General features: G+C 39.9%; 1 protein-coding gene across 2 annotated transcripts in view; it reads right to left on the reverse strand.

Annotated features, from left to right (window-relative positions):
- Nucleotides 1-26,677, reverse strand: part of adgrd2 (adhesion G protein-coupled receptor D2) — a 65,493-nt gene extending 38,816 nt beyond the window's left edge. The window contains exons 1-19 of one of the 2 annotated variants that reach the window (XM_020599242.1): nucleotides 26,192-26,677; nucleotides 25,879-25,936; nucleotides 25,413-25,652; nucleotides 24,693-25,322; nucleotides 22,940-23,059; nucleotides 22,609-22,703; nucleotides 21,506-21,796; nucleotides 19,761-19,872; nucleotides 16,400-16,534; nucleotides 15,983-16,091; nucleotides 15,312-15,417; nucleotides 15,170-15,225; nucleotides 14,836-14,962; nucleotides 14,625-14,728; nucleotides 14,288-14,390; nucleotides 13,749-13,902; nucleotides 10,590-10,723; nucleotides 9,440-9,555; nucleotides 6,499-6,619 (exon numbers count right to left, since the gene is read on the reverse strand). In XM_020599242.1, the coding sequence (XP_020454898.1) occupies nucleotides 6,499-6,619; nucleotides 9,440-9,555; nucleotides 10,590-10,723; nucleotides 13,749-13,902; nucleotides 14,288-14,390; nucleotides 14,625-14,728; nucleotides 14,836-14,962; nucleotides 15,170-15,225; nucleotides 15,312-15,417; nucleotides 15,983-16,091; nucleotides 16,400-16,534; nucleotides 19,761-19,872; nucleotides 21,506-21,796; nucleotides 22,609-22,703; nucleotides 22,940-23,059; nucleotides 24,693-25,322; nucleotides 25,413-25,652; nucleotides 25,879-25,936; nucleotides 26,192-26,236 (2,856 nt within the window). In that variant the 5' untranslated portion in view covers nucleotides 26,237-26,677. Of the gene's footprint in view, nucleotides 1-6,498; nucleotides 6,620-9,439; nucleotides 9,556-10,589; nucleotides 10,724-13,748; nucleotides 13,903-14,287; nucleotides 14,391-14,624; nucleotides 14,729-14,835; nucleotides 14,963-15,169; nucleotides 15,226-15,311; nucleotides 15,418-15,982; nucleotides 16,092-16,399; nucleotides 16,535-19,760; nucleotides 19,873-21,505; nucleotides 21,797-22,608; nucleotides 22,704-22,939; nucleotides 23,063-24,692; nucleotides 25,323-25,412; nucleotides 25,653-25,878; nucleotides 25,937-26,191 lie in introns of both variants that reach the window. The other variant, XM_020599241.1, reaches the window with a different exon arrangement.
- Nucleotides 26,678-27,126: the final 449 nt, after the last annotated feature.

A 27,126-nucleotide genomic window follows, 5' to 3' on the forward strand; every position in this document is an offset into this window, starting at 1 on the left:
TAGACACTATTTCTGATTTGGAATTGTTTTGGACTTCAAAAAGCAGTGATTGGAAAAGTTTGTTGGTGTGCCCACCGGCTGCAGCGGGGTCACAAACCCGACAACAGCCGCATTAATTTTGTCCTGTCACCAGTATAAGTCACGGAGTTGACGTCAGTCAGCCACAGCTGGTCTGACCCCGCAGGTCTTCATTCCAACCAGAAACAGCGACGAGCAGCAGATCAGCAGCTGCTTCCTGAACGATTTCCACACTGAGTTTTACTGACGACACTGTGTCACTGGCGGCCAATGTTCAAATACTAAAAATAAAAATGCATTACCCGCCTAACCATCGAATATTCGAATGCTTGGATATTCGCGTCCATGCCCTAATATTTACATGATGAAGAAATGTTGATGCACAATGTGCCCGCAAACTATTCACATGTGTATTTAAATTTATTAGCTGAGTAAAAGGCTCAGTAACGGTGAGTGTAAACGACACTGAAGTCCGACATTTTTACAGACTGGTACCTGAGAAGAGAGTTCAGGGGAACAGAGACCCACCAGGTTTGGTTTGACCTTTGACTTCTGGCTCTGATCTGGGTTCATTGATGAGGAAAACTTAATCTAGTCTTTGTGATAACTTGTCACGGGGACTCGCTGGATTCAGGTTTGTCACACTTTTATTCCTTTAAATCTGAAGCAACCTGTAACTATGTATGATACTGCATGATCCAAATATACTGTAGTATTATTTGATACATTTTTAAAGTTTTCATAACATTTTGGGCATGGAATCCACGCTGAATCCACCCTTCTGATGGGATCAGTTTAATCCAGATTTTCTGGATCAAAGTGATCCAAATCCTACAAAAAAGTTCTGAAAAACCCTAAATGAAGGTTTGATCCGGATCAAAACCAAGATTGGATTACATGATCTAATCCGATTATGTAATCCGTTTCTTCTTTTGAAAAACCCATTTTCAAGATTTGATCCAATCCGTTATCCAAAATCCTAGTGGATTACTTTTGAAAAACCGGGCCCTGGTGTTTACAGCTGCTTGGAAGCAGAGCATTCATCAGGAGGAGCTTGGTGCCCTGTGTGCCACACTTCAGGCTTGTTTGGAAGCCAGTTCAAAACACATGGCTACCCATCATGCCCGTGTGCACACTGGAACACATTCAGACATTCATGTCACCATATTCATATGACTCGGTGGCGGCAAACAGAAATTTTAAGCCTCATCTGAGGTCCCACATCCTGGCAGCCCAACTGTAAGGCTAATGTTCCAGAGAGAGCTGGACACTGAGCTACTTGCCAGGCCAGCTGGTTTGACATAGTGTTTGATACAGAGTTTCTACATCTTTCTCAATGTTTCAGTAAAGGTCCTTTTAAATGACGTTACTCATCCCCCCCCCCCCAGGAAATTAATATTCATGTCCTTAGGATAACCATAAGATATACTTATTATTATTATTATAAGGGAGGGGTTTACCCAAGCCTTTATTATAATGACCCAGAGTGACCAATAGCAGCAGCTCTAAAATGTCCAGTTATATGAGGCAGGTTGTTGTGTTGTTGTGTTATTCAGATGAAAATTAGAGATATTCCCAACTCCACTACTCCTGACCTCCCACCCCCTCAACCCTCACTGACCACTGTTGATTTGTTTCCACAATTTATGGGCCCTGCAAACACAGAGTTCATAAGCTGTAAACAGTTGAAAACTGTCCAGAATTAGTAAAGTTTGCAGGCGCTCACGTGGACTAAAATCTGGTTTAAGCTGATGGGTTCTTGCTGTTGTTGTGCCTTCAGTTTACACTGCAGATGTGAGCGATCACAGTGGTTCAGGACCTACTGTGTCTGCTGTTAAGGAGCGTGCATCAGCTATGTTTACGTGATTAAGGCAGTGATGTAAGTGAGTTGGAGCCCAAGAAGACACTGTGTCCTGATTATGTTTGGTCATAATCAGAGGAAGCATAATCATATTCAGATATGAGGACTACTGTTGAAGGACAATATAGGACACGGTCTAACTCTGACTCCATTGGACTTTTCACTGTCATTATTTCTAAATGCTCTCTTGGCTACAATCTACAGAAAAATACATTTTGCTGACGAAATAAATCCACTCTTCATACCAATCATAAATTTAAATTTAGAGTCAGCAAGCATTAGTTTTTGCTTTTTTGTGTTATAATATTAACCACTACTTAAGTCTTTTGGTATAAAATAAACCATAAAATGAGTCTTAACGTGACATGTCATATACAGTACAACACCCGCTTCCTCCTAGTTCCACCTTCTTCCCATAGATGTAAAGGGGTGTGATATCAATAAGAAAAGTGTTAGACAGTCTGTTTGTTTGAGCTCTGACTTTCTTTTTGTTTACTTACAGTAGCCTCATGGGACATAACTCTGTATTACCACAATATTAGCCATGGCCAGCTCCACTGGTCCAGTTTAACAGATGATTATAATAAGTAACATATCATGTATCATATTATATAATATGTATTTTCTAGCTGGAGTCAAAGATCAGTGCACCAAACTAGAAAACAACATTCTTCATGTGCATGCAGAAGCCCTCAGTGCCTGTAGTCCCACCAAGGTAAATAATCACCAGCCACTACTGGTTGACACAGAAACTGAGATCCGGGAAGATGCTGGAATGGCCAAACTGTGCTAAGGGTTTAGTGAATTGAAACTTCTGCTGGATGTTATTACTCAGCTGTGTCTTGTCCTACTAGCCCTCATTCTCTGTTCTCTTCCTCCTTCTTGGTTCTCAGACTCTTCATCATATTTTGCTTTTACAAACTGTTGAAGCAGACCAGGGAAAAAGGTTTGATATTAGGAAGAAAATGAGCCTCCTTCCTACATGAGGAAGAACTCCTACTGTAGTGTTATCTGCCCTCAGCTGGACACCGGCAGTAAATCTAAATTAACTAGCAGCTCTTTGGGGGTCAACCAGGGGCTAGCTCATTTTGATTAATTAAAGACCGGAGGAAGAGTCTGGAGGAGTGGGTGGGGTAAAACAAGACATGGAGAGATGTACAATATATATATACACAGATGGACAGTCAGTATAACAGCAGAGACAATGTATGGAACAAGTGGAAAGTGGAAATGGAAGTGAGTGCTGTGTTATCAGGGGAGGAGAGCTGGAGGGAGATGTAGTATGACCTGTCGTTCAAAGGGCTCACTATGGTCTCCCACACACACACACACACGCAGGGGGGAGCCTGAATACACAGTCACAGTTATATATCAACGACTTTAGATAAGTAGATAAAGACATTACACAACACTAAAGAGTATTCACACATAAACACACATGAAAATACAAAGGTGTGACACAGGCCACAGGTCTCCATGCTGTCATTTCTCTCAGCAGCTGTAACTGCACAAGTCCTGAAGTCCACTCATCCAGTAGAAGACATTCAAGTGGAGAAATATCAACATTCAGTTTAGATAATTGAATGTATCATTTTAAAACTGAAGTGAATAATTACTGTACTAATAACTTGTTCATATAATATAATATGAATTCTCTACAATTAACTATGTGAGATGTCTATTGGTTCTATGTTTGCTTCTGATATCCTTTTATATGTTGCCACTGACATTGTGCTGAGATAATGACATTTTGAGGGGAACTGCTTCAGTTTGAAATATTACTGTAAACTTTCACTTGTCCAAGACTTTTATCTTGAATCAAATAATAAAAACCAAAGTCTTTTCCCCTAAAAGTTTTTATAGATATTTACAGTTCCCAGGTCTGCTAATGTTTCTACTTGACCTCTCTCCTCTACATAGTCCCACAGTCAGTCATAATTTCCAGTTACATTTAATAAATATCAAAATATAAAGTAATTAAATGCACTGAGCACACTAACACTCCCCAGATGATGAAAGGTTTGATGTTTTATTTTGTGCTTCCTTCAAGAAAAAATGTCAACTCTGCAGACAAATCTTCTAACAGAAGGAAACCTATTAGATGAAATTTACCATTTTGTCCCTTCAAGGGGAAAGGCTCTAGAAAAGCCAGAATATGAAAGTGGACGGCATGATGAACCGCAAAAGCATTAATTAACTTGAATTTCTCCTCCATAGATAAGTAAACAACAATATACAGTATGTACAAATGAAAAGAGATGTGTAACACTCTAAACAAAGCAGGTAAGTGAGAAACCCCATATTTTAACTGGCATAATGCAGACATAGTAACTTCTCCAGCCTTACAACAATTCTCTCTAATGTTAGAGAAACAAGGCATTAACAGACATGCAATGTGTGTTTTGTTAAACTTATCGTTAAGTCCCACTGAGTAGTGGAAACATCACTCCCTTTCAAGTAGCTCCAAGGACAGTAAATCCTACCAGTGATCACTGCATCTTCCCCCACACATACCTTGCATTACAGGCGACCACATTCCCAGGTAGTGTGGCACCGACAATAACATCATGGATCATTAGAATCCTCTCACCAACCAGCACATGTGGCAGACACACTGGCCTCAAACAGTCAAAACAAGCAGGTACTGTGCTCTGAGGGAATCCAGCATTAATGAGCTGATCATGCACCACTGTGGGGGCTTCACAGGCTGGATGCTTGTAGGTTAGACACCATCAGGTAAAACAGCGAGTCCCTGTACAGGAACATTCCCAGACATGCAGTAACCTCAGACCCTGTATTTTTCTCCACATCCTCTGGTCACAGTGCAGCAGCAGGAGGAGGGAAAATACTGTATATTCACAAAACCACGTGCAGTCAAAAAAATTTAAAATGGCACCGGTGGACATCAGGCAAGCTCACATAAACGCACAACTGCCTGGAGATTTTGACCATTTGAGGAAATCCTTAAACTATCAATTTTTTTTTAGAAAAAAAGGACTTTTATAAACCGAGTTGCTTCTGTTATGGTTTAGTCCCCCTCACCAGGAGGGTGAGGGAGAACTGGGGTTGGACTCAAGATGGCTGACCCAGGTGCTAGTACAAAAAAGGTGGTTTAATGGAATAAAAACAACAAAGTGACAACATAACAGGGTCCATAATACATACAACCAGGGAAGGGCAGTGATGACTAAGGAGACCAGGACGGTAAACACACAAACTAACGACAGGAACTAGGATAGCAGGAGGATGAGAACAGACAGGTGAACAAAAAGAACCAACGTAAACAATGCAATCCACAGCACAGAGACTGTCAGCGTGGAAGACAAAGCACGTATTTCAGTATTGCTAACCGCATAATTAGCATGATAAGGTCAAGCCAAAACGCACAGAGACTGTCAGCGTAGCATCTTACACACGTCTAAAAATGCGGGTCAAACATAAACTTTTAACTTACATACGGTAAGTATTGTCCATTACATATCACAATCCTCTGGCAACAACAGGGCGTCTGCCAGAGGTATAAATAAGGAAGCCAACAAATCACCGGAATACGCCTCAGGTGTGCGCACCGACCCACAAGTCACTAATTACCCGATGCGACACAGCTGAGGCGTTGATCCCGCAAAAAGGGAGAGCAGGAGAGGGAAAAAGAAAGAGAGGCAGGTCGCGCCGAGCGGACCTGACAACTTCTGCAAAGCGGTACTAGAACATACTGTATGTGCTACTCATTTTTTTTAACTTTCAGTCACGTCTAAGCTGATAATTCACCATTGTAACATTGTAGATAAGTAGGAAAACAAGGAAAAAGCATGTCATGGGCTCTTTAATGTAGGATTACTGTATTTTGTGCAAGTAAACATCTTCTTGTCCATGCTTAACATGCTTATTTTTGTGCATAGGTCTGTCTTGATGATCACTGAGATCTTGATAACAATGACATTACCTGTGTAAATATAGGAATAAATAAAATTTAATGTAACAAAATGCTTCGTTACCTTTAAAAGCCTTGGAGCATCAGAAATGCTCCAATATGTCAAATGTTTTTGTACATCTTCCAAACTATTTGAAAACTATAAACTATTTCATTTTTTGTTTGCAAAAAACCTCCAGTTAAAATAGGTACAGCATATGTGCTGCTTTCATTGTATGTCTTTGAATTTACACAGCAGTAAAGCTGCAGCCTCGAAGCTAAACAATGAGGTGAAACTCGCTAAAAATCTCAGTAAAGGAGAGCTGCAGATTCTGGTGATAATTCTCTGTATAGTCATCACTACAAGTGACTCTGTTGACAGTTTTACAATGTTTTCACATTGTCATTTGTTATATTATTAGTATCAAAATATCAATAATAGCTACTTTAACAACCATTTTACTTTTTGGACAGAGGTTTGCTAGTTACTACACAAGTTTATGATCAAAAAATACAAGTGAACAACCATGGTGAAACTTTCACTCATGCACCATGTTGACAGCTTATAAATGTGATCCAGCAGTTTTGTGGGAGCCTCACATGCGGCTGTTAAGCAGCTTAGGAGAGTAACCCCTAACCATTAAACCATTATTCATATGATAAAAAAAATGTTGATTTGAATGGAAAAAATTGAGACGTCTTTACTTACCTGGAAGGCATTAAAAGCAATGAATACATAGGCCACTATCACAGACAGATGGACCAGCACTCCACACAGCCAGGTCAGACCCAGCACCGGCAGCAGAATGAGAACTGGACGGGTCACAGCCCTGCAAATACACAGAATGCGCAATGAGCAAACCAAAATGCACATACAGAATGTGTGTTAATTACATTCACATACTCTCAAATATAGATGCATGAGAATGACAAACAGAAAAACAACTTCACACAGTGTTGTGGCACCATTTGTCTCCTGAGTACTATACATGAGTATAGACAGACAGAAGGACCCAGCAAAGTGGAGTTTTCAAGGTATTTTGATGACATTTTCTTCACGAATAGTTCCTCCTTGAATTCTCATCACACAACTCTGCACAGCTATAGACTTTACCGCCTACCACAGTTGTACTCCTGTTCCTTTGCAATCATCCTTTCAGTGATACTGGTGCTTACACTGTACGGCCAATAACCATTTCATGGGGCATGGCAGAAAAGGTTGCCTTTGTTCAAACCACTATTGTTGTCACACTGCTGCACCTGGGTAGAGAGATTGAGTTTTCAGGCTGCACTGTGTCTGCAAGGACAAAGACAGCACTCACTTCCCTCTCTTTCTTTTTATTTTTGAAAGTCGTTTTCCCTGTAATCTCCTGAATTCACATAACACTCAAGCTGGCACAGACATCTACTTTCAGTCTGTTTGTGAGGGAATGAAGAGACAGATCAAGAGGGGGAATGGCGCTGTGGCAATTTAATCAGGCTAAGACAAATGGGCAAAATGAAAAAACCGAACTGAGAAGAGCTACTGCTATGCTGAGCTGAAGGACTTTTATCTGAATATGAAAAGAGGTCCTAGTTTCCCCTCAGCCATTAGATACATTAGTAATGCTTACTAATTCTAGTGTTCTGACCTGTGTATTAACCTCTGAAAAAGCACATAATAACTGACACCAGAATGTCCCAAATACACAGTGCACATACAGTAGATGTTTCATAGTCCATTTATGTATAATCCTCACATTCTGTATCAATACAATATAAAAAAGATTTAAATGATGTTATGCTGGACATGTATCATCAGTGTGAATATGTTATCCACACAAAAAGTTATTTAATACACTAAAGGAGAGTTTACCTACTGTAAAAACAAACCTAATTTGTTACTTTAGTTACAGTTGTCACTCTAGTGGTTTCATTTATCCAGGCTTCAAAAAATATCTGTCTTGAGATTTTCGCCTCCACCCAAATACAATGCAGATGAAGGGGGTTTCAGAAATCATTTATTGCCAGCACCACTGGTAGTATTTGTTGGTGTGCAAACTTGCATACATACTTTAAGTGTAGTATAGTAGAATTATTAGAAATATTTATACTATCATCCTGTAAGCATAGCAACATTAACAGACCTGACACAATAAAAGGTAAATTTCAGTCGCAGGCTCACAGTCATATCATACATATGTAAAGTTAAAGCAGAGTGGCTGTAATAGTAATGGAACATTTTGTAATAACAAAACAGATAGGTCACTTAACATCAATCTGGTACTATCTAAAAGATAATACTGGTGACATTGCATCATTTCCTTACTGTCAACAAATTGTCTGAAAAGACCAAAGCAGCCATGAATTGATCCCACTAAAAGGTGCCGTGTCCAGGACGTGATATACTGTATCTTAGTCCTTTGTGCTATAGAGCACCAGCACAACAGTGAGCTACACGGTTTTGCTGTTTCCTTCATTACTACAAACACACATACTGTAGTTTATTCTGACTGCTGCACACCTACACTGTGCTGCTGTCACAAATGCTCACTAGAATATTTGGCAAATGTGATTTGTGATATTGGGCTATACAGAATTAACACAATTAGACTTGACTAGATCACCAAATATGGATTGATCCACTACTGAAAATGGTCTGCAACAAATTAACTACTTTTGTCTGCTAAAAACTATGGTGTCTAGAAATTACTGAACCTTTTCTAAAGGTGTAGTTATATATAGGTTTGACAAATTTTTTAAAATGTATAACTTCAATAAGAATGAATGGGTTTGAGGCTGAGAGTCACAGACAGACAGACAGAAGCATTGATGGGGTTGAATCTTTTCACAGAATTTGTTTATAATAGCACATTTAAAAACATGGCTATCTTTATCCTTTAACGTGTCTAGAAATAGCAAAAGTAAAAAAAAGTAGCAAAAGGTATTTCTCATGTTATGTGGTAAAACAACTGTGTATTACTGTGAAATAACAGAACTAAAAGTAGGTTCCTTGGCCAGTCAGAAGTGTGTTTTCAGCAAGGCGCTATAAGAAAGGTGAAAGATGTGCATGTGTAAACAGTGCACAGCAATCAGGCTGGCCCAGTGAATGACAGACACTGACAAGTTAGAAGTTTTAACTTCACTGTTGGTGGAAAATGTCATATTATTAAAACAGATCACGCTGTAAAGTGTCTAAACTGAACATGCTTATTCAGTATCAGAACGTAGTTTAAGTAAATACAGATTCTGAGATGTTCTGCACACACACACACACACACACACACACACACACACACACACACACACACACACACACAGACACTCACATACTTTACATGTACAGATACACATTGTGTTGGGACCAGGTGCTGAACTGATAAAACCTTACACCTCCCACAGCAGACTCCTGAACCTAAACTCCCAATCTGTCACACTGTCTCTATTGACTACACTGCTGCTGGCTCGACCAAACAGGAAACAGGGTAAGTATGCGAGAGGGAGAGAATGTGAGAGAGAGCGTGGGTACAAGAGAGAAAGAGAAAAAACACTCATGAAAGATAATGCACCAAAAGCAGGAGGGGAGAGAGAGAGAGAGAGAGAGAGAGAGAGAGAGAGAGAGAGAGAGAGAGACAATGACATAGGGAGGGAGACAAGCCATTGCATCTCACCAGGTGAGGTCAAAGGTCTGCATCTTTGATGCTGAGCTTGGACTGAGCATCTTAGCTCGACGATGAGCGCTGGAAACAGTCACCATGACAACCCGACATAGAACAACTGCGTTGACCTGCAGGTAGAGGACAACAGCATCAACATGGCCTTCAGCAAACACAAGACATACTGCCACACATCCACTTGGCCTCAAGCTCACATGTAGAGGGGGGAACCGTTACCCTCTTGCTCAGGGTGTAGGAAATCACATCACAGTAAATAGCTTTCAGCCATGTACGGTGTTTCATCTATAATGGCTCCTGGGCTATCTGAGATAGAAAAACAGCATATAGAGGATATACTGTATAGAGGGGAAATGCAGACGCTCAGGCCTCATTTTGAAGCTTCCTACAGTGTTGTTTGATTTGAAGGATCTTTGGGATAATTCTAGTATTGTTACTCATCTAATTTGTCTCTGTGAATTGTTTTGTGAATAAACTCACTAATGCTCACCTTAAACATTTCTACTAACATCCACAGTGTGTACCGTATCTTTGAAGTATAGCAAAAAGGTTAAAAGCATTTCCTTTATCATAAAACATTTTTTTAATATGTGTTGAAACTTGTTTATATCCATGCTTGGATAGCCAGCAGTCTTCTTTTTATCTGCTTGTAGTCGACGGTTTCTTGGCATGCTACCATCACACCACCACTAATTGCAGATCATTGGAGTAGGTTCAAAAGGAAATCAGTCAGTGCTTGTGCAAGTGCAGGTGCGGATGCGAACACAAAGAGGACTCGCACATCAACACGTTGCTCAGTAATCATAGTGGTCAAGTAGACGTTTAGGTCAAACTGTCAAATAGTTCATTGGACGTTTTAACACAGAGTTCCACCTGCCACAGCATAAATTTACCATTGATCTTTATCAAACTGCAATTATTATTGGCCTTATGTTGCCTTGTCTTTTAAAAATCAGCTAATTTGAAAGATTTTATGTTACTTAATAAAGAGTTTAAAGTCTGTATAAAGGCAAAATGTCCTTGAAAATGCTAACATGGATAGTAAACATGACTGCATTACCCATAAAAAAGTTGCAAACAAATGTGTGGAGGTACAGCGGGCAGGTGATCTCACCCTCTCCTACACACACAGATTACATTACATTACCGCCAAGATAAACACAACAGGTCCCACAAATGCCCAGATTGTGTCAGTCTTCACGTTGAGCCAGCAGTGATCATCTGCCTTGTACTCGCCCACCGATACAGCCAATGTTACACCAACTATCAGAACAGGTAGTCCTGAAAAACAGTTCAATAAAAGAAAAAGGAGCATGTTTTATGGAACAGTGACTGCCACAGTGTGCACTGTTGTCTGTTCTGTTCTCTGGGTCTGTTTAGTCTGAAGAAGACTGTTCAGCACATACGCTTGAAGAGCTGAGAGGAACATCTGAATGTTAATGTTTGTGCTGCTTATCCACACTGTTTTCAGCTCGTTATGTGACATAACATACACTCACAGGTGGATTTGTGAACATGAACAGTAGCAGCTGCAGATAGTAAAAAAAGGTAAAGTTGCAGAATAGCTTAACATTACAAGACATTATGTTTGTTTACTGTAAGTGCTGATATAAGTTAACAATATTAAATCATCATTAGAACAATTTGAATAGCTCAGCAATAATTAGCATGAACAAACAAGTCTAAAAACATGTTTTACAGAAGTCTAGCCTGTAGTTAAGATGCTACTTGATGTTACTCAAGAACACAAAGGGATGCCAGACTAAGTAGGAAAGCGTAGGGAAAAAAAACAATATGAAACAAAACAAAAACTAGTTTGAGAGATTAAGATTCATGCTAGCAACTTATGGTGTACTTCCATCTCCCCAAAATTTTATTAAATGAGGAGGACCTAATGTGTCTTATGTGTTCAGATATAGCTTCACTGTGGTACACTCTAACGGTAAACAGCATGCCTGTCTCAAGAATGACACACCTAGAGACATAACCAGTTGCTGAAGTGTCTAGCAGCAGCCACTCAGACACACAGACGCAAAGTCACTGGATGCAAAAGGACACAAGATGGGTTTATGTTTGTTCACAGGGGTGAAAAAGTAAAAAAGCAAGCAACTTTATTTGAACAGGCATGATAAAGGGCAGCTAAAAGCATGGAGGGATGATAAATGAGAGCAGATTTAGGAAAGCAGTTCATAGTCCCTCAGGAGACAGCTCTCACTATGACCAGGTCTTATGCTGTGGTCAGAAGCAGAGCAGCCTCTGTGTTGTGGAGCTGACAGTACCATGGTGGGATGAAGTTAAAAGGGCCTGAGGGGAAAAAGCTTAGATATACAAAAGTGGCAGCAGAGGAGTGTGGTTGGAAAGCTAAGGTCCATCCAGTGGAGGTTGGCTGTAGAGGTTTTGTCCCTGTTAACTGAAGTGCGTATGACAGGACCAAGTCTAAAGCATGGCTGACACTGCAGCCAGTTCCAGTGAATGGCTGTGGGTTAGAAGAAAGCAGAGCGACTGGGGCAAAGATAGATAACTGCAGAACTAGTAGTGTGGATTCAAGAGGCTTTAAACTGATAAGTAAGAACATGTATTTTATGTTTTTATCTAAATACAAATGAAAGTTACTTTCGGCTTTTCCTGTTTAGGGGTCGCCACAGCGAATTGTCACACTGATGACTCACATGTTGACATGTGTTTTATGCCAGATGCCCTTCCTGACACAACCCCGATTCAAACCCAGGGTGCAGCGGCGAGAGTGCTGCGCCTTAACCACTAGCCTACCAGGGACGGCTTTTATCTAAATACAAATAAATAAATAGAAAACAAACAGGCAAAAATTGTAAGCGTTTGATGTAAAAACAAACAAATAATATTTGGGTATTATACAGTATTACATTTGTTATGCTGCATAAGTCAGCCATACAGTCCAGTCACAAAACATCAACCCCACCAAATTCAGATGCAGTAGAATTTTGCTCTCCATATTTTAGCTAATAAATACATTTTAATAATTATTTAATATGCTGAATCAACAGGAAGAAAAGCATAAATGTTTGACTTAAAAAATGAAAGCTGAGATCACATTGAGTTTATTGGTATACAGGTGATTTTTTTTTTTTCACCAAAACTCATTGTGTGTAAAACTGGCTTTTCTACTTAAATGTAGCTAGCCACTGTCTGTTTTTGAAATTTGGGTTCAGTCAAATCCTTTGGCCTCTCCTAACAGTGATGTAATAGGCAAAACTCCATGGTCTTCTTTGAACACTGATCCCCGCACATGTGATAGCAGCTGTTACACAATACAGTAAACACAATACACAGACCCACTGAGAACTGTGCTGTATTCAGATCTTAATAAAATATCTAGGGCTGGCAAACAGTAACATTTACTAAACAGCAGGGCTATGGCTATGCACTGACACTCCCCCACAGACACACATGCCTGAGAACTTCTCACTGTCATGCTGCTGGCTGAGCTACAACACATGTTAGCAGCAGTGAATCTCTCAATTGGACATAAATGTACTTCTAGTGACTGTCGAAGCTCCATAGAGAATAGATTAGTTGACAGTAGCTCCTCATAGCTGGTTAGCACTGGCATAGTCCATGCTGCAGTGAGTGGTGGCCAGTCAGTCTCCTCTTCCCTGACTCTCAGTTCATAGCTACACGGTCACCGTGCTTACCACCATTTTGTCGCCCTCTCCTCCTTTAAATATTCTGGGAAAGAGATTTCTAGTAGAATCTGGGGGTGTCGTTACTGTTTTACTCATCACCCTTGTTTTCTTGAGACTGCAACTTAATTATTTTGATATATCATGATAATGATTCTGAATTAATTATCTCATTATCATGAAACAACAAATCAAATGTGCTGAAATTACAATTTAGCTTGGTCAGTTTTAATCAGGATTAGCACCTGGTGTGAAAAAAGGTTTTATGCAGGATGCTAAAAATGTGAAAGCATGGCACAGATGCAAAATGTGCCTTTTTTAAAATCCCTACCTGTGCTTTACTAGCTTATATCAACATTATTTAACATATTGTGATAATGACACAAGGTTAGATAAGAGGTGCCTGAATAAAACAGCTGTAATGTAAAAATTACAAGTGAAAATAAAAATCTTGGCTTCACAATAATGTCTTCACTATAGAATTATAGTACTACACTTCTAAGTTTAGAACCAAGCATTTCCCCCCACTTTCTGCTGCTGGATAAGGTCAGTGGACAGTGTTTATAAATCCAAGACAAAGGTTTGTGTAACCAGGTCATAAATCATAGTCCAACTTGACATGCCACTCAAGAGAGATGAGAGCTTACCCCAGCCAATGATGTAATAAAGTTTCATCCTGCGGCCCTCACTGATGTTTACAGACACAACTTTGCTCCAGAGCAGCAGGCCTTCCACCAGCATCCAGGAGAAGGAGGCCATGAAGAAGAGGTGGAGTAGTGCAGTCACCATGAAGCATGCTGCCTGAGAGATTAACAATAAATCATATGTCTATTTTCAACTTAAGAAGTGAAATGGTAACTGTTCTCAACATAAGAAATGATGTTAATAACATGATTCGCCTCAGAACCTGTTGCTTTCAAAGTTGCCATTTTATATACAGTAGGCAACCTGCTAATGCATGAACAGTGGATGTATGTGTTGTATAATAATCCTCCAGCCATGTCTTGTGACTACATTAGACCATGGTATATTAGGGCTCCTGTCGTCAAACAAATGTGACTGTCTACAAGCACATTTTGTATTTTGTGAAGTATTAATGTAGAAAGAATTTTTGCTTTTAGCTATTTTGTAAGTATTTGACCTGACATGCTACAGATTCACAAACGTGTCATGTGTGGCGTCTCACCTCACTGGCTGTTGCCCAGTTACTGCACATCAGCAGCAGCTCAGCGACACCCAGAGCAACAATCAGGTTCTTATGGACGGTGGTTCGATCTGACTTAGGGACACTGCACCATACATGCACCAACCCATACATCCATGCATGCAAACAAATACAGCATTAAATATATGAGTGAAGATCTGACAGGATTTCTCTGGATTTTTCAAAAATATTTCACATATCTATAAAGCACAATGTTCTGTTTTTTTTTCATTTACTGATGTGAAACTGGCAGAGCTTTATGAAATGCTTTTCACCCTCAACGCTTTACAGAGTGCACTCTGTGACTTCTGTGTCTCACCCCACAGCGATGAAGAGGATGAAGGTGAAGAGGAGGCCACACAGAGACACTCCACAGCCGATGAACGTCAGCACCTGCAGAGCTTTTTCGTTCTCCGGGCTCCTCTGACAGACACACACACATACACAGAGCATGAGCTGTAAATAGCAGCACATCCTGTAGATAAAAGCATACACAAATACACAGGGACAACAAGAGAAAGGAATGTTACCTGGACTTCATAAACCTGCAGCAGCAATGCAAAATTGGTGGTGTGGTTGCAGTAGCAAACAGTGTATCCATGTTGTTTGGACACTACCTCACAGCCTTTGGTATTCCACCACCCACCAGCCTCTGGACTAGTTAGACACAAACACATACTTACACATCTACATACACATACTGTAAGAATGACAAGAATGAACATATTTTCCTATCTAAACATTTTGCAGCATTTATGACATTTTTAAAATTTGAAACAGGTAAGATAACTGTGGTATTACATGCCATACAGTCTGAGACCTCCAAATTGCCAATGCTTCTTCATAATTTTCAAGGGTACTTACGTGAGATCAAAATCCCAGAAGGCACACACTGGATCATACACAACACCAGTGGGATTCTGTAGGAATGATATGTAATTAAGAAGGAAATGGTGAAGATGACAATAGAACTTCCAAGAGTGCAATTTTAGAGATTTTTTCTAACCTGTATTCTGTGCTGGAGCTGGAAGCGAACTGCCATGCTAACCGGCTGGCCATCTCCCAGCACAGTGGTGGATATGACAGAGGAGCCCAAGACGGTTCCCAAATACCTGGGAATTTTACCTTGTATTAGCTGACAGTTGATTTCTTTTCAATTTCATATAAGTGTTATTTTCCTTACAATTATTAGGCAAAGATACCACTGACCTTTACTGACCAAATAGTATCTTGCTCATATCTTCAATAATACAAACCATCAATTTACCATAAGCTATGAAGTAATGTTGGCATTACTGTTGGAAAGAACTATGAGCAGACATACTGACTTGTCAAACACAGGTGCAGCTAATAAAGTCATGTATAGCGCCATGGCATTTATGTTACTTTGTTAGTGTCACAACTAATTTTGTTAGTTACACCTGTGCTTTGTCTGGTATGACATGAAGTAAGAAGGTGGATTAAACTCTCAGAATGTCAGTGGAGCCCTGTGACATACTGTTTATTTCTGGACAACAACAGAAATATAGGGTCAAAAGTATATTTATTCAGTTCCCTTGAGCCCACAAGTCATTTGCTTAATGTACTGCAACATCTGGTATAAAAACATGCTATACTCTGACCTGAAAAGAAAACAAAAAGCATCCATTTCCAGCTCCACATGTGCTTGTACACTACCTCTCGCTGCCGTCAGTGACTGTAGGAACCATGCTGATGTTCTCCTCCAGATTGAAAAGAGGCCGCAGAGAGCCGTACCATGTGCTGACCAACGTGAGCTTACAGAAGCCTGCACATTCAACACAACAGCTAGATAAAGCTTTCTTTAGCTTGCACTGGACAGCTAGAAAAAACAACACTGAAAGACATATCATTCATTTAGGGTTGCTTATTGCTCAATGTTAACAGCTATTGTAAAACCCATTTGCCCTTTATCGCAAGACCTTGACAGTGTAAGAAAGTGAATGCATGTATTTGTCTACCAAGTCTGTTAGCTCATTGTCCATTACACTCACTTCCAGCACTGAGGTGAATACAATGCGTTTTCTCTGCTATATGTCCTAGTGGAGGAAGATGATTGCTGCAGCATTTTCTCACCGTTCTTATGGAGCTCCTGTATCTTATGATGAGGGACTGAGATACAGTCTAGGTTGGCATTTTTCTCTGTGCCAGGCCCACAGAAGCTTGATCCTCTGGATTCTTCCTGTAGCCTCTGCTGCTGCACTTCCAGTTCTTCAAACCGCAGGACAACAAAAGCAAATGTACAATTATTAGTATTGCATATCCTCATCAATAAAACACATAATGATTAAAGAATATATGCATTCTTCTGCTGGATTGTACAAAGTCAGATTTTTTTTAATTTTTTTATTTATATTTAATTTAGTCTCAGGAATCTGTTTAAGATTTTTCTAAATTCCTCTGTACAATGAAGAAGCACGATTGAACATCTTAATAAGGAGAAAACTGAACATTTAGAAGTTCTTTGAATATTCATAATGCAAGAGGTAAGTTAAACAGTATGGTGCATTTCATTATTTTTAAAGTTTCTACAGCTTCTGCCCTACTCACTTTATATTAAGGGCATTGGTTATAATACAACATAATGCTCTGCCCTTTAAGTCACTCCAGTGCAACACCAAAACCAACTATGGGCTAAAACATTAACACAGATATGAAGCCAAAGTTATTTGAGAGAGGGTCAACAAAAGCTTACATTATGCAGGCGTAGCTAATAAGCTGCAACACTGTGCAGATCAGGGTTATTCAGTCCTGCCCTCTGACATAAACACAAACCTGAAAATGGATGCATGTAGTAGGCCAACTTTAATTTACCAAAATCCATTTATAAATATAGGCCAAACAAAATCAGATAACAGCCTACTTGTTTCATTTTCCTAATGAAAATTATATAGTTCATCACAAAATGTGATGTCAAAGCAAATTTTTTAGAGCTGTAGATGTACTGTATTAGTGTGTAGTGTTAAACACTGTTGATATAGTATTTTCTTTTTTTGAATCAATAACATTTTGAGAGTAGGCTGTGGCCTTACTGTAGCCTTACAAATGCACTCTCACACTGTGCTAGGAGAACGATGATTTCGGTTTGATTAACAAGTAAAATGCTCAGGTGGCAGTTTATAAGGTACGGTGCACCAAGCTCTGACTATGTCAGTGTGATCCAACAGTCCTGTATCTATTCTCCTTTGTGAAGGTGATAATGCTCAGTTTTTTTTTTTAACTGTTTCATTTAGGAGGCTGGAGTTTGTTCTCCTGTTGAACTGTAGTGCATCAAATAGAGAGCTGTTACTGTTATTTAGCTTAGCCTCACTGATACTAAAGGGGTGGGCAAAACAATAGAAACACCTGTCAGCATAACATAACCCAGTTCAGGAGAAGCACAAACTTCCAACATTATGACCTTCATGAGGAAGGACTAATTGCAGGACTGTTGGATTAGACAGGCTTAGTTTAAGGTTTATTGTAACCCTGTTTTTCAAAAACAAAAAACAAAAAGAAAAAAGAAAAAAGGTCCAACAGAACAACAACCAAGTCAGACAATTTTTTGACAGATTAACATTCTGTTTATTATGAAATGGTGCTGCTAGTCCCTCACTGCACAGAAAAATGGCCCATTCTCATCTATGCACCTGCCAACAGTAGGTCAGACCATGGGACGAACTACAAGGAAGCAAAGGGGACCTCAGCTCCCTTTAATAAGACATCAGCTTCCCTGGAAACATGATTTGTGAAATTTTGGGGGGCTCAGTCTAAAATATTGACATGAATTTCTTTTTTTCTGTAATTTATCACTATGGATCAGATGCATAATTAGGCTATTACGAATATATGATTCATGCATAAGCATGATTTATCACTAATTAGTTTTAATATTACTGGCATGAATGCCAGTAATGATTGCCATCATTATTGAAGCATGGTGGCACAATAAAGCTGTCTTTAATGCAAAGATCTGGAAAACAGACTTTCTTGATCTTGTCAATTGCCTTAAAACAAAACAGAAGAAGAAGAAGAAACATTCCCACTCATTCTGCATGTGAATCATCAGTTTTCATTTAGGCTACAGATCACAGGGTAATGCTATGACAAAAAGAAAATGAGGCAGCTTCAGTTTTGTTTTAAGTGTCACAATCTGTGGCACATGCAAGGGACTTGGCTTCCCTTCTCACTTTTGTAAAACAGAAAATAAAACAGGTAATTAATGAATGAACCATGAGACTCTGGAATATTCACTCAGGAGGCGCACATATTCACACAGGAATTACTTTTAACCAGTTTTTCTATTCTTATTGTTTGTATTTTTATCAATAGGAATAATGATAAATAAAGCTAAAAGTGGAAAAAAGTGAGCTCCCCTGAAAGACGTGTTACAGTTCACACACTGGTTCAAACCAGATATTCAGGCTGTAAACTGTGATGGATGTTTACAACAAACAGTTAAGGTAATAATTGTACTGGCATTAATTTTATTTTCTCTTCCTCAATTAAATGTGATTAATCTGTGGGTTTGTTCACAACCTGTCACATGATATGACTGCTCATGTTTCTTGTCCCATTGGATCTATTTTAGAAAAGTTACCACAGTTAGAAATCTCCTACAGCTACCTGGGGGAACACATTTTCATGGACCAAAGAACCAGTGGAGCAACAAAAGTAAAACCCAAGTTGAATTAAAACACATTTTTATTTTAAAAATGGAGATTTGTTTATTTAAGTATGTCTCTATAGCCTGAAATATTAATGACCATTTCTAACTGTCAAAGTTAAAGTCTGTATGGAAACATGATTAGTTATAATTTAATAAAGTTTAATAGTCAAAAACATCAGCCAATCAGCTATTCCAGGACTGTGTGGGTGTGGCTTGATCAGATTCAATTGGCAGTGATGGCAACAACAGTTTCTGATTTAAATATTATTCAAAATAGACTGTCGCATAAAAGTATCATTATCTCACGGTGCCCCACCCTCTACAAACCAGTGATAAAGGCACACAGACAAAAATCTCTCAGGTGAAACAACCAAAACTGTTATAACACTGGCAGAAATTGTTCATGGGTGACCCCAATCACAATTTTTTAGGAAAGAAGGAAAAAAATGTTCAAGCCTTTTGCCCAGAGACAAATCTTGATATTAGTCTGCTCACCTTAACCAAAGTGAGACTGTGTTCAACAAAACACTACAATATCCCAGGATGCACCGGATGGACACACAGGTCTGTTAGAGTTACTGTATAGAGGGCTGTCAAGTGAAGTGGCTTTCCGTTCGATGGACATTTCTTAGGACACGAGTTTTAAGCTTGAGCTCATCAGAACTAAAAATGCACACTTTAGGTCTATAGCAGTTTTTGTCTGGCAGCTGATTATTTCATCTACGGAGGAACTTGTAGAAACACTGTTTGATTATTGGTAAATATGATCTCTTTGTGTCTGAGACTTACTGATATTGGGGCTGTGAATAGTCAGGTAATCGGTCTCTGCCATCAAGCGAGGGCTCAGGCTGGTCACCATCTGGTCAATACTCTTGACCACATCCATGGGGCCGTTCACCACCTAAAACATACAGATGCACTGGCATCTCAGCAGCAGCAACACTCATCCAGTTGGCTCAGCACAGTTGTCAAAGCTACCTTTCAAACTGACCATTCATATGGCACACAACGAGAATGTTTTCAGCACAGTTAACTGTTGGCTAGAATCTTTGCCTGAAAAGGGTATACACAGTTCAATAGATAGGCCTACAGTAGTATACTGCATTGTAAATAGTGGATTTTGCCATTGTCTGTATTGAAACCCCTCATTCTGAATTCTGAATTCTGTATGCCCATCTAAGTGCTGAGCCTTGGAGACAGAGCTCGGAGCAGAATGAGGGAGGTGTGTGGATGAGTACAGCCACAGTCTGTCAAAGTGCTGCTCATTCATTGGGTCTGGGCTGAGGTGGCCTTGGAGCACTGAGAGGCCTGGGGGGGCGGGAAAGGAGGCAACCGTTGAGTGAAACACAACACTCACAAGGCAACCTCCACACAGATTCATACACTCGACACTCATCAATAGTGCCGAGGCAGCAGTGACAGAAAAGGACTTGATAATAGAATATAGAGAGAAGTACAGTTTTTGAATCCTGTTTTTGTTCAGAAATACAAAATGTTAAAATTGATGATTGGATCATTGAGCTGTTTTGATCAGCACATATGGAGGCAGGTATGATGTTTGTCAACTCTGTTCTAATACTTTTGTGGTTACTACATCATTCCACTGTAGATGATCTCTTATAACAGTATCAGTAGAAACATGCTGCCCTCTAGTGGTGTAGAGCTGAAATATCATCTATCTATCTACGGTATCTATCTATCTATCTATCTACTGTATCTATCTATCTGTCTACTGTATCTATCCATCTATGTGCCAGCCACCGCTGAGCAGATGGAACTATCTACATGATAAGGCATGGTACAACATGGTACAGTTTTCAAAGATTTTCTCATGGTCACCACAACAGCAGTGAATGTGGACTAAACTTCGGAAAACCTTTCATTTTTTGACAATAATAAACACAATGTTCAAATTTTATGGATTCTCTTCTTATTCATATTCAACCACCAAAAATCTGTGTATTAGATTTCAGTTACCTACAATATGCTACATCTTTCAAATCACAAAAAGTTTTTTTTTCTTGGGAAGGTGGAAAGTTTATAGCCACCATCCACATGATGGATTGACTCTTCTGGATGTCTGAACATTTTTGCAGAGGATTGCCAGGCATAGGTCGGGAACACAAAGATTCTTTCCCAGATGTATTGCAAGAGAGAACATGAGAAGACAGGGATGACTTGCACGATTACCTTGACAATTTCAAAATCTAGTCCTTTATTTAATTTTTTTGTCCAAAGTCTCTTCTTTAAACTAAATTTGAACTAGAAAACCATTTAATGCAATGACGCTGTCAAGGCTGAACAATACATCGCGCTGTATGCCTTTAGGAGACCTATATTTAAAACATCTTGATATTCCATTAGTGTCTTCCAGAAGTGGCCTAGATGATTTCCTTTGCTCATCTATGACATGCCACACCAGATGTAGATACCATGAGCACAAACTGCGCAGATTTGCAAACTCTTTATGCACAGAGGAGCCCCACATGTACCAGTGCTACAGGAAAAGTTAGAAAGTACAATATATATACAACCTCTTTGATGGCCTGCCACTTGAGGGCATTGTCTTCACCGATGATGTTGTCAGCCACACTAATGAAGTCCTGGCTGAACTCCTGGATGCTGTCCTGGCTGTGGTTTTTGGGATCAGAAAGCAGCAGTGTGGGGATGTCAGCAGCCAGCGATAGCAGCTGGATGAGGGACACCATGTCTGTTGGCTGCAGTCCATCTTGCTGGGTGTCCTCCAAGGCCTGGACAGAGACGTCTAGCAGGGTGGACACCTGTGCCAGGCTGCTCAGCTCTGATGGTTGCTGCCCCAGCACTGACTGGGAGCAGAGACAGACACTGGGTTCAACATAATCCTCCTCTTCATTTGTATTTATTTTTTAACAAACATGACGGTTACTGGAATGTAATAGAGTGTTTCACAGGACTCCATGGAAAGCCAACCAGAGTGCTCCAGCTCTTTTATTATGGATCTCATTTAATTTATTCAACTACATATTTGTCATCAGTAGTGCTGGTGAGCTGTTACTTTGAACAGACTACCACAATTATTTTACTGTAAAGGATAATGTTGGTGATTTTCTGTACACGTGCACAGCTGGTTCTTTCTTACTTCAGAAAGAGTAAAAGTGATGGCTGTTCTTAGTCTTTTTTTTTTTTAAATAAGTAGCCCACATATTTGTTTGGAAGATGCATGTCACCCAATGCAGTGGTGTGGCTCATTGCTGTGTCTTTAACAGTTTTTGGACAGCAGTGGAGCTCTATGGCACAGATAAATAAACTGAAGTAGGTTCTGGATTCACAGACACTACAGTGTTCATTTTAGTCTCTGGATGTGATTTGTGGAAAATAAACAAAAACAGAGCAAATCACCAGTCTTATCCTTTAAGAGGTAAACAAAGTTTCAAAATTAAATGTACTGTAATTGTACACTATGAAAACAATGAAATATAGCATTTTCTCTGGCTAAACTGAGAATGTGACTTGGACTGGGCTCAAGTGTTAGGCGTGGTTTACAGGAAATCATCTGACAGCAAAAGCCTCGCAAGATGGAGAGTTTAAATTTGTGAAATCTAAAGAAGCACTAGGAGGGGAAGCCCTAATAAATATATATACGAGTTGTCTGCTGTACCTGGGTCTTGTTGGAAAGCTTCATCAGCTGGTCCATAAAGGCAGTAGGCTGAGAGCTTTGAGACTCACTCATCTGCTTTATCTTGAGGTAACGCTCTGCACCAAAAACAACATGATGTCAGGGTGGAAGATGTAATGACATTGCCCTTGAATTATATGCATAGCCCATTGTCTTTCGTCAAGACGTGTTATTAAATCAGTTATTATATAAGTGGCTATTAAAGAAGAGAGATGTAATATAAACATGTTTGGTTTTGTCTAAATAATTCAAATACTTTCTACATCATAACGTATTACCCTAGTAGATCACAATCTATGAGTATGAGTCTCACCTCTGCTGCTCCTGCAGATGAACGGCAGTCGATCAGCGCAGTCTGTCAGGTTGACCACCAGGGGCTGATCTGACCAGCTCTGTAGTGACCTGCAGCCCTGCTGCTCCGTCCGCTGGTGCACTACTGCCCACACGTTCATATGATCACAGTCATACACAAAGGGACACACAAGACAAGACTCAGCATGAGTATGTTTAAAGGTCTTCACTTGTAAAAATTAGAATAGTGGTAAATATATGTACAATATTAGATTTGATTCAACAGAACCATGACATTCAGGAAGATCAAGGAGCATTGACAGTCAACAGCAAATTCAGGAATCATATATTTCATAAAAAGACATTATTGTAAAAAAAAAAACTGACTGCATTGATTGTTTAGAAGGGGATGAAACTTGTTCAGTGAAGTGTTTTTCCTTAGTCTTCCCCCACAGTATGGGAGCTTAGGGAATCCCCTCTATCCATGCTGCCCTCCCTCCCTCTGCTTCACTGTCTCACTTTTGTCACCATTCATATCCTGCTCAGTCATCACAGTGTCTTTCTAGAAGTGTCTCTGTCTCTGGCTGTTCACTATCTCACTGTCTAGGTGCACAGGCCTCTTTAGGCAGAAATTCTTCTAAATAACTATGACACTAGGACACAGGCAGCGTAGAGCAACTTGTGAATAAATAATGTTGTTCTTACTGATATGGCATCAGGCATGAGGATGTGTGTTGGAACACAACAAGTAGGAGTAAATAAGAAAGGAGTGGAAGCTGCCCCACAGAGAATTGTATGAATGAAAATCAATGCTAAAATATGGACATGTAAGGAGAATACAAGCATAATAAAATATGAAGAAAACAGGTATAGAATACACACATTTCCATATTAATATGTAGAACGGGTGGTCAATGTGAAAAAAATACAGCATGTACTGTACAGTATATATGATGAATGACTGATGTATGACGAGGAGGCTTTTCATTGTAAACCCAGGTCTGTGAGGCCACAGTAAAATTTTGTTTTTCTTAAATATTAAGAAAGTATTTGCTACAGAGCACTTTCTAATAGTTTTTACTGCCCACTTTGACATGAACAAAACTCACACAAACTCACAACTAGCTCGTTGAAACAGATAGCTTTGGTAAACTTACTCTTCTTCAAGTTGGACGTTGTGGTGGAATTTAAATATATGTCTTCATATTTTGGATAAGTAAGACATTCAGACAGCATGAGCCTCATTCAAAGTTGCAATAAATTAACCTTCACAAAGATAAGGTACTTACATGAGACAAATTCTTAAATTCCCACTTCTTTCATATTCCACACCCCTAGTTTGTAATGCGAGTGTTCAAGCTCAAGACAAGAAAACGCCACCATCACCACTGGTTTACAAGCTGCTGGTCACCTAACAACTCATCCTTCTTGGCCCTTTAGACTTGACTGCAGCATTGTTAGTGTGTTCCCAAATTCCAGCCATAGCTACGCTGAGCAAAAGCTTATTACAACCAGTAGAAATGTAGGGCAAAATGTGGCCTGCAGAGGACTAAAGACTAACCATGGACTTTACTTAGTATTCAGATGATTCACCTCTTCAGATTATCCTGCCACCAACCATATGGACACAGCAGTTATATCAACATCAAACACAGGAAGACTGTGTTTATTAGATGCATCTGGTGGAGCCTTTTTTTTAGATGATCCCATAATGAAATAACTTGAAAGCGACAGGTCCTGAAATGAGACTCAAAATATATAGAACATGATCCTACCTGGGCAAACCAGAACAGCCCGCATCTCTTTGACCACTGGGTGGCTGCTAAGCTGGTTTAAGTTCCAACTGAAAATCATTTCCTGGGTCATGGGTGAACATGCAGTGAGGGCACTGATGTGCCTTGCCTCCAGAGACATATTCCAAACATTCAGGTCAGTGATATTTCCACAAAAAGGCTCGGTAAAATTCCCTCCAAAGGAGTCTTGGTCCTGACCCAGAATGAGTATTCCATCTCCATGAATATCCTTGGAAGTGTCTGTATCTAAGCCCATGTCCTTTTTGTCCCCATCTACATAAATAGCCCAGTGGCCACTGCTGCGGCGCCATGTGACACAGATGTGATGCCACGCTCCATCATTGGGAAACGAGGCCTTATATGGCAGGTGCTTCCCACGGATGATGAGCGCCAGAAGGACACGTCTCTGCACATCCATTTGGCCTCGTAGCTGGAACTCATTGGTGAAGACAGGTGCAGCATAGGAGAAGATGGTGGACACTTCATTCCACTCTGGGTGCCACTGAACTCGAACACACACACTAACAGACGACAGGGTAGGGAAGGATATGTTGACACGAGCAAAGCCTTCATGGGTTTCCTTTGGGAAGTTTAGAGCTGAGAACTGTTTATCTAAATAAAAGCACAAGAACAAACGTTAAATTATACATTTTAGTTTTGTAGTTCTTTACAATCTTCATTAGGTTCACTGTTTTCACTCACACTTCTTGGTGAGGGCCACAGACTTTGAGGCTGCTTTGCTTGGGTCCCTGACCCAGATAGGTGAACGAAGTCCACTGTGCTGAAGCAGCTCCAAGGCTCCGTCTCGGTCATCTGACTGGTCCAGGGTGGCGAGGGAGCTGAACTGGCCTCTGCAGAAGCTGTCAGCCCTGGAATAGGAAACTGAGTTATTGACCAGCTGGAAGGCCCGGTTGGATGTTAAATGGACCAGTCTGTATTGTCCTGGGGAGTCAGACGCAGAAAACACAAAGCATTATGAATAAAAATCTATCTATCTATCTATACTGTATATAATGTATATAGATAGCTATATAGAGTAACTATAGATATATGCATGTGTGTGTGTTTGTGTAATGATTTTTGGATGAATTTTGTGAACAGTGAAGTACTAGGAATTGAAACTACTAGCCACTATATGGGCACTAAAAGGTTTTCTGCAGTATCTCACCATGTGAGTCCCCCACTCTGTCAGGCTCAGCATGTGTTGGCTCACTCTCACATACCACCTACAAGAGAAAAAGTCTGATTTACTGTGTTACTTTAACAACTGTTGAGCAACACTTGCTTGTATGTTTAATACTGTATAAGCAGCATCCAAAAATTTGAGTTTATCTGCACTTTAAAAATAGATATGTGTTTTTGAGAACAAACATCATCAGTGGTCCAGAATATCTGTGTAACCTAATGCACATTTAAAGAAGTTACAGACAGTTCGTATGGCTCTTGTTACAGTATGTTGTTTAGAATGAGAAGGTTGTTACCACAAATAACAAGAGTATCAGTCCAGTGTGCAGAGCTCCAGTCATCTCTAAGCCAGTGTAGTCTCCAGCTGAAATAACCACTCAGCTTACTTAGAAATTAATAGTTTCCACTGGATCCAGATTTGCTTCTCTTTAGAAATAGGTCTGTATCTCTGTCAGGTCACCAAGTAACTACAACACCGTATTGATTAGAGCTGTTTGAGCCAATAGCAGCTAAGATGCTACTTTAAGTATTGTATGGCAATTATAGTGTGCCAGTCATCCACAGGTAGTTTTCAGTGTGTGTCCTGATTCATTGTTGCTCTCAAGTCAGCTGTAGAATTCACATTTTCCTCCAAAGCAGCAGAAATGCTTTCGGAATAAGCTGGGAATAAATTCTTCATGTGCAGAACAATGGAACCCAAATCCAGTCCAGACTCGTCATCCAGTACTTCAGCCACAACATTCAGCATATCCAGCAGTTTCTGGTCTCCTGACTGTGAGAGAGCCAGCAATCCCAGTGTGTCTGTCCAGCAGTCTCAGTCTCTTTTGCCTCCCTTCAGACCCCCCCACCCCTCACTCTTTAGCACCCTGAAGCCTGTCTTTGTCATGCAAATAGAGTCATTTTTTTTAAAGAACCCTACTTACGCAAGCAGTGTCCAGCATTCAACAAGAGCAGCAGGGCAGCAGACATTTTTACCACGCAGCCCTTATTTATGCCTTCTATAAGGCTTTCTAAAGTTAATTAGAACATTTGTTTTGTTGCTGTGTTTCATAGTCAATAAAAGGTTAGTACTACTCATGTAATCACTGTACAGTAAAAGAAAGTTAGTCTCTTTAGATGGCTTTCATTTAGTGGTTATGTGCAAAGTGGTTAAAGGTTTCTGTATGCCTTGACATCAAATACGTCTGCTTTCATAATCTGCAGTAGGCACGTTACTTTTCATGGTCATTTA

Source organism: Monopterus albus, unplaced genomic scaffold, assembly GCF_001952655.1.
Source record: "Monopterus albus unplaced genomic scaffold, M_albus_1.0 scaffold40.1, whole genome shotgun sequence".
NCBI lineage: Eukaryota > Metazoa > Chordata > Actinopteri > Synbranchiformes > Synbranchidae > Monopterus > Monopterus albus.